The following is a 12,678-nucleotide window of genomic DNA, read 5'->3' on the forward strand; positions in this document are numbered from 1 at the left end:
TGAAGTGAGGAGAGGTGAAGTTCTAGATCTATAGGGGAAATTTAAAAAACAGTAATTCTCCATGTCTGATGACATACATCCAAGGGTTCTTAGGGAACTCGAGTGTGAAACTATTGAGCTGATAGCTAGTATGTGAAACATCACTGAAATCAGCCACTGCATCAGAAGACTGGAGGGCAACAAATGTTACACCAGTTTTTAAAAGGTAAGCCTAACATTTTCCCAGGAAAATTAGTAGAAACTATGGATGGGCACAGACCCGAACACCGAACAAAATCCGGCCCAGACTTTACTTTGTTCAACGTTTGGACAGTTCAGTTTGAAAGTCACATGTTCAGACCAGGAAATCTCCGAACTTTCTGCCCTGTTTGGAACCTCTTGTGCAATCTTGGCAAAGAAATTCCACCCATGGAGTTTCACACTGAAAAGTGGATATGGGTGGGATATTTCCAGCCATCGAGGGACCAATAGTGACAGTCTGAAGCTGACTGGCAAGTCTGATTTCCAATGACAGGCATTGATCTGACTTCCTCAAGATGGGAGGGGAGATGTATATAAGATGGGAGGCACATTCCTGTCCTCTGTTTGCATCTAGATTTGCAAGTCTTGTTCTCCTTGCGCGTGAAAGAATATCTTTTGGTCGACTGAGGGGGGGGAGGGGGAATTACTGGGGTGGGTGGAGAAACCTGTTGAATCTCCTGGCCTCTATACAAACTGTCAGAGTAAAAGCATCACCTCTCTCTTTTTTCTCCTTTGCTTGCATTCAGAGCTACATATCTCCCCCCCCCGCCCCCTTTTTCTTTGCTGTGAGGAGTGGGAAACATGGATAGATTTTTTTCTTTTAAAACATGTTTTTTATTTGATTTGGGGGTGGACTGTTCACTTTTGTGGGTTTTGAAAACTGCCCTTTTTCTCCATGCTGGCTGTGGGGTCCCCTTTCTGCTCCTCCAAAAAGCACCCCGTTTCTTCCAGCATTGCTTGAGTCTCTGCCTGGGGGGTAGTCTCTTGCCAGTTTGGTGTAGTGGTTAAGTGTGCGGACTCTTATCTGGGAGAACCGGATTTGATTCCCCACTCCTCCACTTGCAGCTGCTGGAATGGCCTTGGGTCAGCCATAACTCTGGCAGAGGTTGTCCTTGAAAGGGCAGCTGCTGTGAGAGCCCTCTCCAGCCCCACCCACCTCACAGGGTGTCTGTTGTGGGGGAGGAAGGTAAAGGAGATTGTGAGCCGCTCTGAGACTCTTCGGAGTGGAGGGCGGGATATAAATCCAATATCTTCTTCTTCTTCTCTCTCCTCTTCCACTCAAGCACCCAAACTACCTACAGATTTCTGGGGGGTTTGGCTAACTGCTCTCTTCCCTGGCTGTGGGGTCCCCTTTCTGCTGCTCCAAAAAGCACCTCTATTCTTCCTGCATTGCTTGAGTCTCTGCCTGGGGAGTTTCCTCTCTCCTCTCCCACTCAGGCACCCAAAATATCTACAGATTTCTGGGGAGGAGGGGCTTGGCTAACTGCCCTCTTCCTTGGCTGTGGGGTACCCTTTCTACTCCTCAAAAAAAGCAGCCTTTCTCCTCTGCCACATATTCCCACACATTCCCTTAGCTAGTTCACAGTGTCCCATCACTGGGAGTCTGATGCCTGTAGCTTAACCAGGTCCACACTGTAGTGTCTCAAAATGGTGCAGGACAACTCCCCCCAAAACAGTTTCCTGGAGACACCTTGCTTGGTGGTCTGCTACTTGAAGCCCCCCAAATCTGACATGCATGTAACATGTGGGCCACGTGGAGGGTCACCCCAGGAAGGAACTGTGTGCGTTGAAGGCCTCTAGCTCACCCAGGTCAGTTTTTGTCACTCCTGAACCAGCAGAGGTGACATCCCTTTGAAAAGCATTGCACTAAATGACCTTTTTAGGATCCCCGAAGTCCAATGTGGACCAAACTTGGTGGGTACATTGAAGAGAGTGATCTGGAGACAACCTGCCGTTTTGGAGTCTCGAAGCCCTGTGTGGGGCTTTTTAAAAACTGGACCAGTTCGCAAACTGGTTTGCAAACCAAGCTATTGTTCAGTTCGGTAACTGGTCCGGGAACTGGTCCAGTTCTGTTGGTGAACCGAACCAGCATTTTCTGGTCTGTACCCATCCCTAGTAGAAACCATAACCAAATATAGCATTATTAGGCACACAGAGAAATAAAGTCTGCTGAGGGAAAATCAGCATGGCTGATGGTCCTACTTGACCAGCCTTTTGTAGTTTTTTGAGAAAGTGAACAAATGTATAGATTACCATGACCTAGTCAACTTCTAAAAGGGTTTTGACAAGGTCCATCACTAAAGACTCCTGAATAAGCTTAGCAGTAATGGAATAAGAGGACTGGTTCTCTTATGAATTAAACATTGATTAAATGACAGGAGACAGAAAGTAGGGATAAATGGACAGTTATCTCAGTGGAGGGAAATAAGCAGTAGGCTCCCACAAGGATCAGTATTGGGACCCATGTTATTTAATTTGTTCACAAATCATCTGGAACTGGGTGTGAGTTGTGTTGTAGCCAAGTTTGAAGATGATAAAATACTATTTTATTACTATTACGGGGAGGGACGGTGGCTCAGTGGTAGAGCATCTGCTTGGGAAGCAGAAGGTCCCAGGTTCAATCCCCGGCATCTCCAAAAAAGGGTCCAGGCAAATAGGTGTGAAAAACCTCAGCTTGAGACCCTGGAGAGCCACTGCCAGTCTGAGTAGACAATGCTGACTTGGATGGACCCAGGGTCTGATTCAGTATAAGGCAGCTTCATATGTTCATATATGTTCATATTTAGGATGGTGAAAACCACCAAGGATAAGTATAAAAAGCTCCTGGAGGGTAAGTGGACAACGATGTGGTAAATGAAGTTCAATGCTGGTAAGTGTAAGGTGCGACACAAAGGAACACAACTTGCTAACTTTAAGTATATGCTAATAGAGTCTGAACTTGCTGAGACTGAGAGGGAAAGAGACCTTGAGGTTGTAGCTGATCGTTCAATGAAAGCCGTCAACCGAATGTGTCACAGCAATGAAAAAGGCAAAGTCTAAAAGGACCTAAAATAAAACACCCAATATTATAATGCCCTTGTACAGATCTATGGTGAAAACTCATCCAGAATACTGTATGCAGTTCTAGTCAATGCATCTCAAAAAGGACACTGAAGAGCTGCAAAATGTACAGCAGAGGACAGTGGAGATGATTAAGGGGTTGAAGCCCCTTCCCCATGAGAAAAGGCTGTTCACTTTTTTCAGTTAAGAAAAGTAATGACTAGGGCATAATTGAGGTTTATAAATTCTGCATGGAGTGGAGAGAGTGGAAAGAGATCTTTCCCCTCCTCTCCCAAAATACTGAACTTGAGGGCATTCTATGAAGTTGTTGGGCAGTGGATTCAGGATAGACAAGAGGAAATATTTTATTCAAAAAGTGATAGAAATCAGGAATTTGCTGTCAGAATGTATAATGATGGGCACAGGCATAAATGGCTTTAAACAGACAGATTGGACAGGTTCATGGAGGGTAGATCTATCAGTGGCTACTAGTCATGATGTCTATTGTATAACAGTGTCTAAAGGGAATCACCACATTCAGAGTCAACCTCTGAATACCAATGTCAGGAAGCAACATCAGGGGAAAGCCTTGGCCTCTATGCCCTGTTGTTGGCCCTCCAAAGTAACTGGGTAGCCACTGTATGGATGCTGGACTAGATGGACCACTGGTCTCTTCCAGCAGGGCTCTTTTTGTGTTCTTAAATTTCGAAACTTAAATATAGTGCAATGTCTTCAGACTGCCTTCTGACCTTGCTGGTGGACTACCTGGTGACACCTGGGTTTTGGCCTCTGTGTGACGCTGGGTGTTAGGCTGGATGGACCATTGGTCTGATCCAACATGGCTTCTCTTATGTTCTTAACTTTACTTCATGGTGAAAGTACAGTGTGTAAGATAAGGAAATAGTGCTTGATTCTGGACAAGTCATTTTGCATTACTATACCATTTTCCCTTCCAAAAATGGCCTTTCTTAACTTAAAATTTGAGTCCTGTAGCACCTTAAGGATCAGCAAAATTTACCAGATGTAAGCTTCTGTGAGTTAAAACTCACTTCAGATACCCTGGAGAATCTTTAAGGAGCTACTGGATTTGATTATTACCATGTAGATCAACACAGCTACCCACCTCAAACATTCTTGACAACATTTTCTGCAGGGTCATACTACATCATACTCTGAATCAATCCTCTTCCCTTCCGAAACTCCTCACAGTTGCAGACACCACAGGAAAAAAACAAAGCCTGGCACCTGCACCATGCACAACACACAAGCAACTGATATATTCACTTTAAATAATGGCTTTTAGATTAGATAAATTAGTGGAGAACAGATTATTGAGTGGTTATTACTCACAAAAGTGAACTGGAACTTTTGCCTACAGCTATATCACCCAATCTGATCTTCAATGCTAAGCAGTGTGGGGCTTGGTTGGTACTTGGATTGGAACGGGAACTTTCTATTTCACAGCAGTATACTTCTGAATACCACAGATAAGGGACAAACAACAGAGGAAACCATCCCTGTTGCACCCTGTTTATAAATTTCCCAAGGCATCTGGCTGCTATTACAAATAAAAATAAAAATCTAAATTATTTTTCTCCCAGATTTGGCCATCACCATATTCCATCCAAATCCATATCCTGCTTATGTTAGCCTAGTTCCATCTCCAAAGGGAAGCCCCACTCCTCTTTCCTTATTATCTCCCTGTTTTTATTCTTAAGAAACACAATCCAGTCCTTTAGAGGGAGGTAATGCCTGTATTTCAGCTTGCAGATCGGTTTGTTTGTCTCTTCAGACCTGCTAGAGATGTAAGGGAATAAGACTGATGACATCTGAGAAACAGGCAGCAATTGGCCTACAGTGAGCCACCTTCTCCCCATTAGCTCAATAGTCCCCAATAGTCCTCTACTATTTCCAGAGTGCAGGCACCTGTGCAGAACTTGGCAACAACATACAAGGGATCAATCCTGCCAAACGGTCTCAACAAAGTCACCAAACTTGTGTGGCATGTGTACAAAAAATGAAAAAGACAAACCAGGCAGATAACTTGCACATTGTTTTGAAATCATTTTTCAAAATGGTGAATTTGCTATAACCAGCAAGAGATGACCATTACTAAAAAAACCTAGGCCAGTTTTAGGTACAAAAAAGTGGCTAGGGCACCTCATATGGCTGGTTTACTTAGATTGTTACCCAAAGAAGCCGTCTCCTATTTAATTGGAGGAAATTAGCTTTAAAGGAGACAAAACAAGGGGAGTCAACTGGAATTCTCAACCAATGTTTACAGGGATTTTCCCCCTTATGAGAACTCTCATAAACTAGGCTGATGTCCTTCAGGAAAGGTTTTAAAGAATGAGAAATGGGCAAAATGCACATATATACAAGGTTAGCGAAGAGGAAATCAGGGAGGAAAGGGGAGAATTTCAGGGAAGGCTGTTCAGTCTAGATGAAAGAGGTCTATGAAGACAGAGGCAAAATAACCAGTATGTCACAGAGAAGAGGAAAAGGCCCAAACACAAGTGGGTGGGTGTAGAAATCCAAAGACGCACACACACACTGGTGACTAGGGACTCCAGATATAAGGCAAAAAGTTCCCTGGGGCAAGCTGATGTGTTTGCTCCAGAAACAATGACTGAATGGTTTTTTTGCAATTGGACAATGATTTGAGAGAAATGTGATGGGTTTATCTGAGGTGAACTATATGCATTAAGAACAAAGTAGGAGTCAAGTTTCACCTTTAATGCCAACAAAGTTTTATTCAGAATGTAAGCTTTCGTGTGCTCTAAGAGCACTTGCTCTAAGCACATGGCTGCCCCCTTGGATCTATATGCATTAAGGGGCTTGATGACCCTGTAAGTGCCAGATGGAAAAAGCTACCAGGGTTGGTGAACAGTGTTAAGTGTTGCTTAATTAAGGTAAATGGGTGAGGAGAAGTGAGGCTGGGCACTAATGAGATTAGTCCAAGACTCTTGGGAGATCCATTGTCCTGAATTCTGTATCTCTCTAGAGTGGGGAAGAAGTCATTAGCTGGCTAGTCGCTCGTACTCATACTTCTAAATGACATGTGCAGAATTGTCTCTGGCTAACATCCATTTTGTGTCCTATTGGGCCAGACATTGTGTTGCATTTATGATATCTGAGATGATAGCACACGAAGGGTGTTTATGGGTTTTGGGCTATAAACTGCTCCTCAGGGAGAAGAGAGGTCTGACTGCTAACAAGATGACAGCTTTGGTTATAGTCTTTGAACCTCTGAGTCACAGATCTAGAGCCATAAAAATCCTTCAGACCTGTTCAGGTGTTTGCATATGCCTACTAGAACTTTGGATCACTTTCTGTGGTGACACCATGGAAATTGCTTTTGAAATCCTGCAAATTTTATAAGTGACTTGCTGGACCTTGTAAGGAACTGCTTGAAAGAAGGAGGAAAGTTAAAAAAAAACTGATATGAAAAAGAAGAGGAGTATATGGGAGGCTGCAGTTAGAATGATGAGAGAAAGGATAGCTTCTAATCCAATAGGCCATTTTCCCTTAAGTGGTTGTTCAATGCATGGTAGGGAATGTCTATCTTTCCTTCCCATGGTAGCAAATAATCTAGAGGGATTTTGACTAGAAAAACAGCACAAGAGCCCACTCTAATCCCTACAGCAACCTGCGCTGTCCCTCTAAATCCCTCCCTTCCCAGGTGCCACTCTCAGAATCTCCAGATATTTCCCTGTCTAATGCACAACTTGGCATTAGAAGGATTTGTTCTAAGCTGGATGGATAGAAAAACTCAACACTGCTGCCCACATTATAGTAATTTTGAATTTATGGTATGGGAGCACTAAAACTGTAATGTGTGAAACATACACATAATACCTTATAGTTTCATTTGAAGAATTTCTTCAATGGTTGCCCTAAGACTTTTTCATTATGCCTTGCAGCATGTTGTCTGTTAAGTTACATACAGTGTGTGTGTGTGCTTTTTTTTTTTTTTATAAATCCAAATCAAACCCAATGAGTAATTTATTAGCACTATCACCCAACATAATGAAAGAAAAAGGTATCCTGAACAGATGGCTTGCATGAAGCGTAAGTATGGGGCTTTAGCTCAGTGGCAGAGTGCAAACCAATACTGGTTTATTGTTTAAATGTTGTAAATTGATGTATTTTAAAACTTAATCCTATGTTAGAACTTTTGTGTTGTGAGCTGCCCTGAGCTGCTTTGGTGGGAAGGGCGGGATATAAACTAAATAAAATGAAAATGAAATGAAATGAAATGCAGGAAGTCCCAGGTTCAGCCCCTGGCACCTCCAGCTAAAAAAATCTCAAGTAGCAGGAGCTGGAAAAGACCTTTCTGTGTTTGAACCCTTGGATAATTGCTGCCAAGCAGAATAGACAACACTGAGCTAAACAGTCCAGTAGCCTGGTGTGACAGGCTGATGTTTTTATGTTCAAGTAATTTCTGCTTTTCATAGATGGATGGATGGATGGAATGTACTCAAACAAGGGATATTGGCTGTTGATCTCATTATGACATGACTGGTTTTAGACTATTTATTTAATATATTTAACCTATGAATTGTATTTTAACTGTATTATCTTGTTTTTATTGTTATAACATGGCCTATACCATGTCCTGTAAGCTGCCCTGAGCCTGCTTCGGCGGGGAGGGCGGGGTATAAATAAAAAAAAAATATTATTTATTATTATTATTATATACTAAACCCATCTTCTACTATATTTAATGTATTTTTTCTAATGGCAAACTAGAATGATGTATAGATTTAAGTTACATGTTAAAAGGTAAATTAGTTGGACAGGAAAAACTTCTGGGAAAGAAATGCCCTCATTTTGACCCAGGCTTAGCAATAGAATAATTAACAGACATTCTCACATGTTACTTTTTTATTGGTTTCCTGCTAATGCAACCCAGATCAAAGGTTTTCTGAATTTGTTAATTTTACGATTCTGCTATTGGATTTTAACTTTGTACCACTTTGCATTCTAGACCCCACAAGCTATATGTAGCTCTGCTTACTGTACCTCATTCCTCGTCTGAAGAAGTGTGCATGCACACGAAAGCTTACATTCTGAATAAAAGTTTGTTGGTCTTAAAGGTGATACTTGACTCCTGCTTTGTTCTACAGGTTAAAGAATGTATGTGAGAGACAGACAGATTGCAGTGTCTAGCTCAGCTAAATTTAGTATGGGTGGAAATATGTTTTAGCAGCAGTTCAACTAACCAAATTTGGTCCTTCCCTCCTAAATTTTGGCTTCTGCGGCCAAGACTCTGTTTTACAAAACTGACTCAAATGCCTCTCTCTCCTCCTCCTCCTCCTCCTTCTCTTTCGCAAGGAAAAGGGAAGTACAGAACCGAGCCGCAGCTACAACAGGATTTCCCCATCTCCCCTCCATTTCCCCCTCCTTCCTGGGGCGGGGAGAGTAGAAAGGAAGGGGCGACTCGAGTACTTTATTGCGGCGCTTCAGCTTGAACACTCGAAAGTTGCTTCGCCGTCAGAACAGCAGCAGCTGCAGCGGGGGCTTTTCTCCCAGATCCTGCTGGGATCTCTTTGGGAGCCTTCGCAGACGGATTTGCACAGGTAAGGCATAGCACAAAGCCAAGCGCTTTTCAAAACCGATCTCCTTTTCGGATGCAGATAAGGAGCTACGATTGCAGGAACGGCTGGCGGATCTCGCTTTGCGCAAATCCGTTAAATTCGGGCCGGGGCAAACATACCCCCAAAGTCGCGGGGGCTGCGCTGCTCACCTTGCTCTGTCGTCGTCCCGACTGTTTTGCGAGGGTCTTCAGCAGGAGGGGTGGGTGGGATCCTCAAGCCCTGCTCCCTGGGCGAGCCGTGAGAAAGCGTGCTGCGTTCCCGGAAAACGCCAGATGTGAAAATGAAAGTCTTCCTCGCCCGGCTGGCTTTGCTGTGGGGTGTGCTTGTGGGACTGGCCACAGTTGCACAAGCGTGAGTCAACGGTTATTCCTGAGATTGCGGGTAGTCATGCTTGTCTGTAGCAAACTCCTTCAAACAAGAACGCTGGAGCAGCCAAAGCAAGCTTTCGCGTTCCTTGCTACTCTTTAAGAGGTTAAAGGGTTGCCGTCCTCCAGGTGGAGGCTGAAGATCTCCCGGAATGACAACTGATCTCCAGACTAGACAGATTACTGATTTATTTATTATTTATTTATTGAAAACATTTATTCCGTTTCACCTGGAGAAAATGGCTGCTTTGGAAAGCGGACCACATACCATTATAGCCAGTTTGGTGTAGTGGTTAAGTGTGCGGACTCTTATCTGGGAGAACCAGGTTTGGTTCCCCACACTCCACTTGCAACTGCTGGAATGGCCTTGGGTCAGCCATAGCTCTCACAGGAGTTGTTCTAGAAAGGGCAGCTGCTGGGAGAGCCAGAGTTCTTCTGCAAAGAAGAAAATACACTGGGAAGTTCAATCAGTAAAGAAAAATGGAGGGAAAATTTTGCCTCTGAGGGAGGGAAGTGGACAGGGCCATTATAATAGATAATGAAACATAGTGCAATTTATAATTCTCTATAATGCATACTCATTGTCAAATGTTGGAAGCATTTTTTAAATTGATCACTGGCTTGGTACTGCATCAACAGCCATTTCCTTTCAGGCAGAGTTAATGCCTTATCTGTTGATGCCTCTAAAATCTGAAACAGGAAACTGACAGTGTAAGAACTGGAAGGAAAACTATTGCACTGTTCAGAGATCAACAGTGCAGTTCTCAGTGGAGTTGTATCCTTGTAAGCATGCTGACTTCAGTGGGTGCAGCTCTGCTTTGGGTTGCGCTGAAAGATCACTGCCTGTCTAATGGACTATATATGATCTTGCAAGTGTTGGTAATGTGTCTGGTACAATACTGTGGTTGATTGTCTTGCAGATTTTTCAGAGGATTAGCACTACCATGGCTTCTGAAAATGCAGAAACGGAAGAAACTCTCACTTGTCTCCGCATGACCCTTTATCATCCAGATCAAGGAGAAAATCAAGTATATGGTGACTTGAGCTTTAGCCAGTGCCAGCGAGTGAGAGCACATGATGTGATCATATTTGGCAGAGACAGTAATGTTTGCCATTTTAACTTGACAGATGGACGCGTGTCTCGCATTCAGTTTGCCCTCCAGGTCTTCAGATTGTTCAACAGCACAGAGTTTGGTTTTGAGATAAAGAATCTGAGCAAAAAGGTGAATATAATTGTGAACAATGTTGAACTGTCATACCTAAACAAGGTTGACTTGCCAGAAAACAGCATTGTTTGCTTTGGAGATTACGAGATCCTAATGGAAAAACAAAGAGGACGATCAGAAGATTACTTTGAAATTTGCTTTGAATTGGCCAGTGCTTCGTTGTCGCTGGACAGAAATGTATCTTTTCATCAGTCTATACCTGAAAGTGGCATTTCAGCTCCAACAGAGATGGATGAAAATGAATGAGAAAAATCTCACAAAGGCCAGGCAGGCTAATTTCTGTATTATAGTATTCAGCACCTCCTTTTTTGGTTTCTATTCCATAGCAATTGTTATAATTCATACTTGTAAGGATAAACAAAGTATGGGAATACTTTATATATTCAAAATTGACCTTTTAAACATCAAATAGCTCTCCTGATAAATATGAAAAAAGGCTGTTAAACCATGGTTTCCGGTTATTGAATATTTGTTACAAAATAGTATACCTAATAATCCTTTATATGCAAAGATGATATACTTTTAATAATTGAAACCATGTAAGATTTATATATATATAGATGACAACTTATTAGGAAACTCTTAACCTACTATTTTAAAATATGGTTTTGAATTTTTTGTACTATATTTTATAATTTGTTATATAAAATTTAATAAAATTTGAATGAAAAAAATAATTCATACTTATAGAACATTAACTTGCACTATGAATAAATTAGTATTATCCTTTGTAGCTGAGCACTTACTCCCCCTTTATGGGATGTTTAAAGACAATTTTAAAAGTTATGAGCTGGATCCAGCCATTTTAAAAAAATCTTGCCTAATTTTCCTCCATCCAGAGCTCCCGTCCTAAATGGCCTTTATGCAGTGAAGATCCCATGATTTTCAGCATGACTTTTTTGGTAGTCAGTGCCCCCACCCTTTTCAACAGTGTAAAAGCTGATTGGATCAACCTGAGGTCTCCATAACATTCCTTTTACACAACTACCTGTAATTGGACAGAACTGTAATCATGCTGGCTATCTGCATTACTCACCGTCCTGAAGAAAGGGCAACATGGAGTGAAGGGGTATAATTAAATACTTCCTGAGGCATCTGCCATAATGGTAAAACTGGACCTGATCGTTTTTATTTTTAAATCAGGAAGGCTTTGATTAAACCAAGAACTTGCAAGGCCATTCAAACATGCTTTTATACTTTCGTGAGCATATATTTGCAATGTTAATTTTAACAGGAAGGCTCACACATACAAACTCCGTCCCAACCTTGAAGAATGGTTGATAAGTAAATAAATACTTCATACTGTGTATTTAAATAAATTCATACTGCTATTAATGCTGCCCTGTAAGTTACTTTAAAATATGTATTTACTATTTGGATATTTTTGAACATTTTGTTGGGCTATAGAGATGGGCACAGATGAAAAATTTTGGTTCAGCCCGGGGCTTGCAAGCCAGGTAGCCCCAGACGGAATCCTGGACTGAACTGCTGAGCTCCAAACCCTGCCTGAACAAAATTGGTTCAGGCAGTGTCAGGACAAAATTCATTTTAACATTAGTGGCTGTGGCTAGATTGGCTATTGTGAAAAAATGCAAGTGGCAAATTAATTTGTGGGAGCAATATGTTATAGGGAAGATTATGAATAATCCCTTTTTCTCTGAGCCTCCCTTTGGTGCCGGGTCATTTTGATTACAAAGAAACTTGAGAACCAGTAATACAATATCTAACAAGAGTTATCCCTTCTGCTCAGTATATTGCTGTAGCATAAAAATTTTAAATGGGTGGAGTACTGTATAAATTACTGGATTATATCTCAGGTGGTTTTTTGATGAAATTGATTTTTATCTAAACGGTATTTTGATGTTATGTACCTTATCAAAAATAATAAAAAAGTGGGCCAAGGTACAGTCATTACAGTGCGTAGAAATATTCTCTCTCACAGAGAACATCAGGGTACTTGAATATTTTATAATTTTCTCCTGTGGTTGCCTTCTTTGTTTCACAAGCATTACGAGTTTTTTCAGGTATATACTCAATATCAACAAGGCAATCCTATACACACTGACTCAGAAGTAAGTCCCATTTTGTTCAATGGGACTTATTCCCATGGAAGTGTGCATAGGACCCAGGGCTTTTTTTGTAGCAGGAACTCCTTTACATATTAGGCCACACACCCCTGATGTAGCCAATCCTCCAAGAGCTTATAGGGCTCTTCCTACAGGGCCTACTGTAAGCTTTTGGAGGATTAGTTACATCAGGGGTGTGTGGCCTAATATGCAAAGAAGTTCCTGCTATAAAAAAAGCCCTGGTTGGACCCAATATCTACAGCAATTCCGCTTATACTGAACTCTGTGCCTTGACACGTAGAACCATTGCACTCATTATGTCTTTTCCATGTAGCTTATATCCAGGAATAACTGCAGCTTA

The 12,678-nt window shown here is 41.9% G+C and overlaps 1 protein-coding gene across 1 annotated transcript; it reads left to right on the forward strand.

The window, feature by feature from the left end:
• The first annotated feature begins 8,520 nt into the window (after positions 1–8,520).
• TIFA (TRAF interacting protein with forkhead associated domain) lies at positions 8,521–10,978 on the forward strand. The gene is made up of 2 exons (XM_060247335.1): positions 8,521–8,642; positions 9,946–10,978. Exon 2 carries the CDS (start codon positions 9,970–9,972, stop codon positions 10,495–10,497), a length of 528 nt encoding a protein of 175 aa, XP_060103318.1. The 5' UTR covers positions 8,521–8,642; positions 9,946–9,969; the 3' UTR covers positions 10,498–10,978.
• The last annotated feature ends 1,700 nt before the right edge of the window (positions 10,979–12,678 follow it).

This window comes from Heteronotia binoei, chromosome 9 (genome assembly GCF_032191835.1).
Source record: "Heteronotia binoei isolate CCM8104 ecotype False Entrance Well chromosome 9, APGP_CSIRO_Hbin_v1, whole genome shotgun sequence".
In the NCBI taxonomy this organism is placed as follows: domain Eukaryota; kingdom Metazoa; phylum Chordata; class Lepidosauria; order Squamata; family Gekkonidae; genus Heteronotia; species Heteronotia binoei.

What these genes read in the sequence shown, in the direction of transcription:
- TIFA (XM_060247335.1), top strand. Translation starts at nt 9,970, where the DNA reads ATGGCTTCTGAAAATGCAGAAACGGAAGAAACTCTCACTTGTCTCCGC.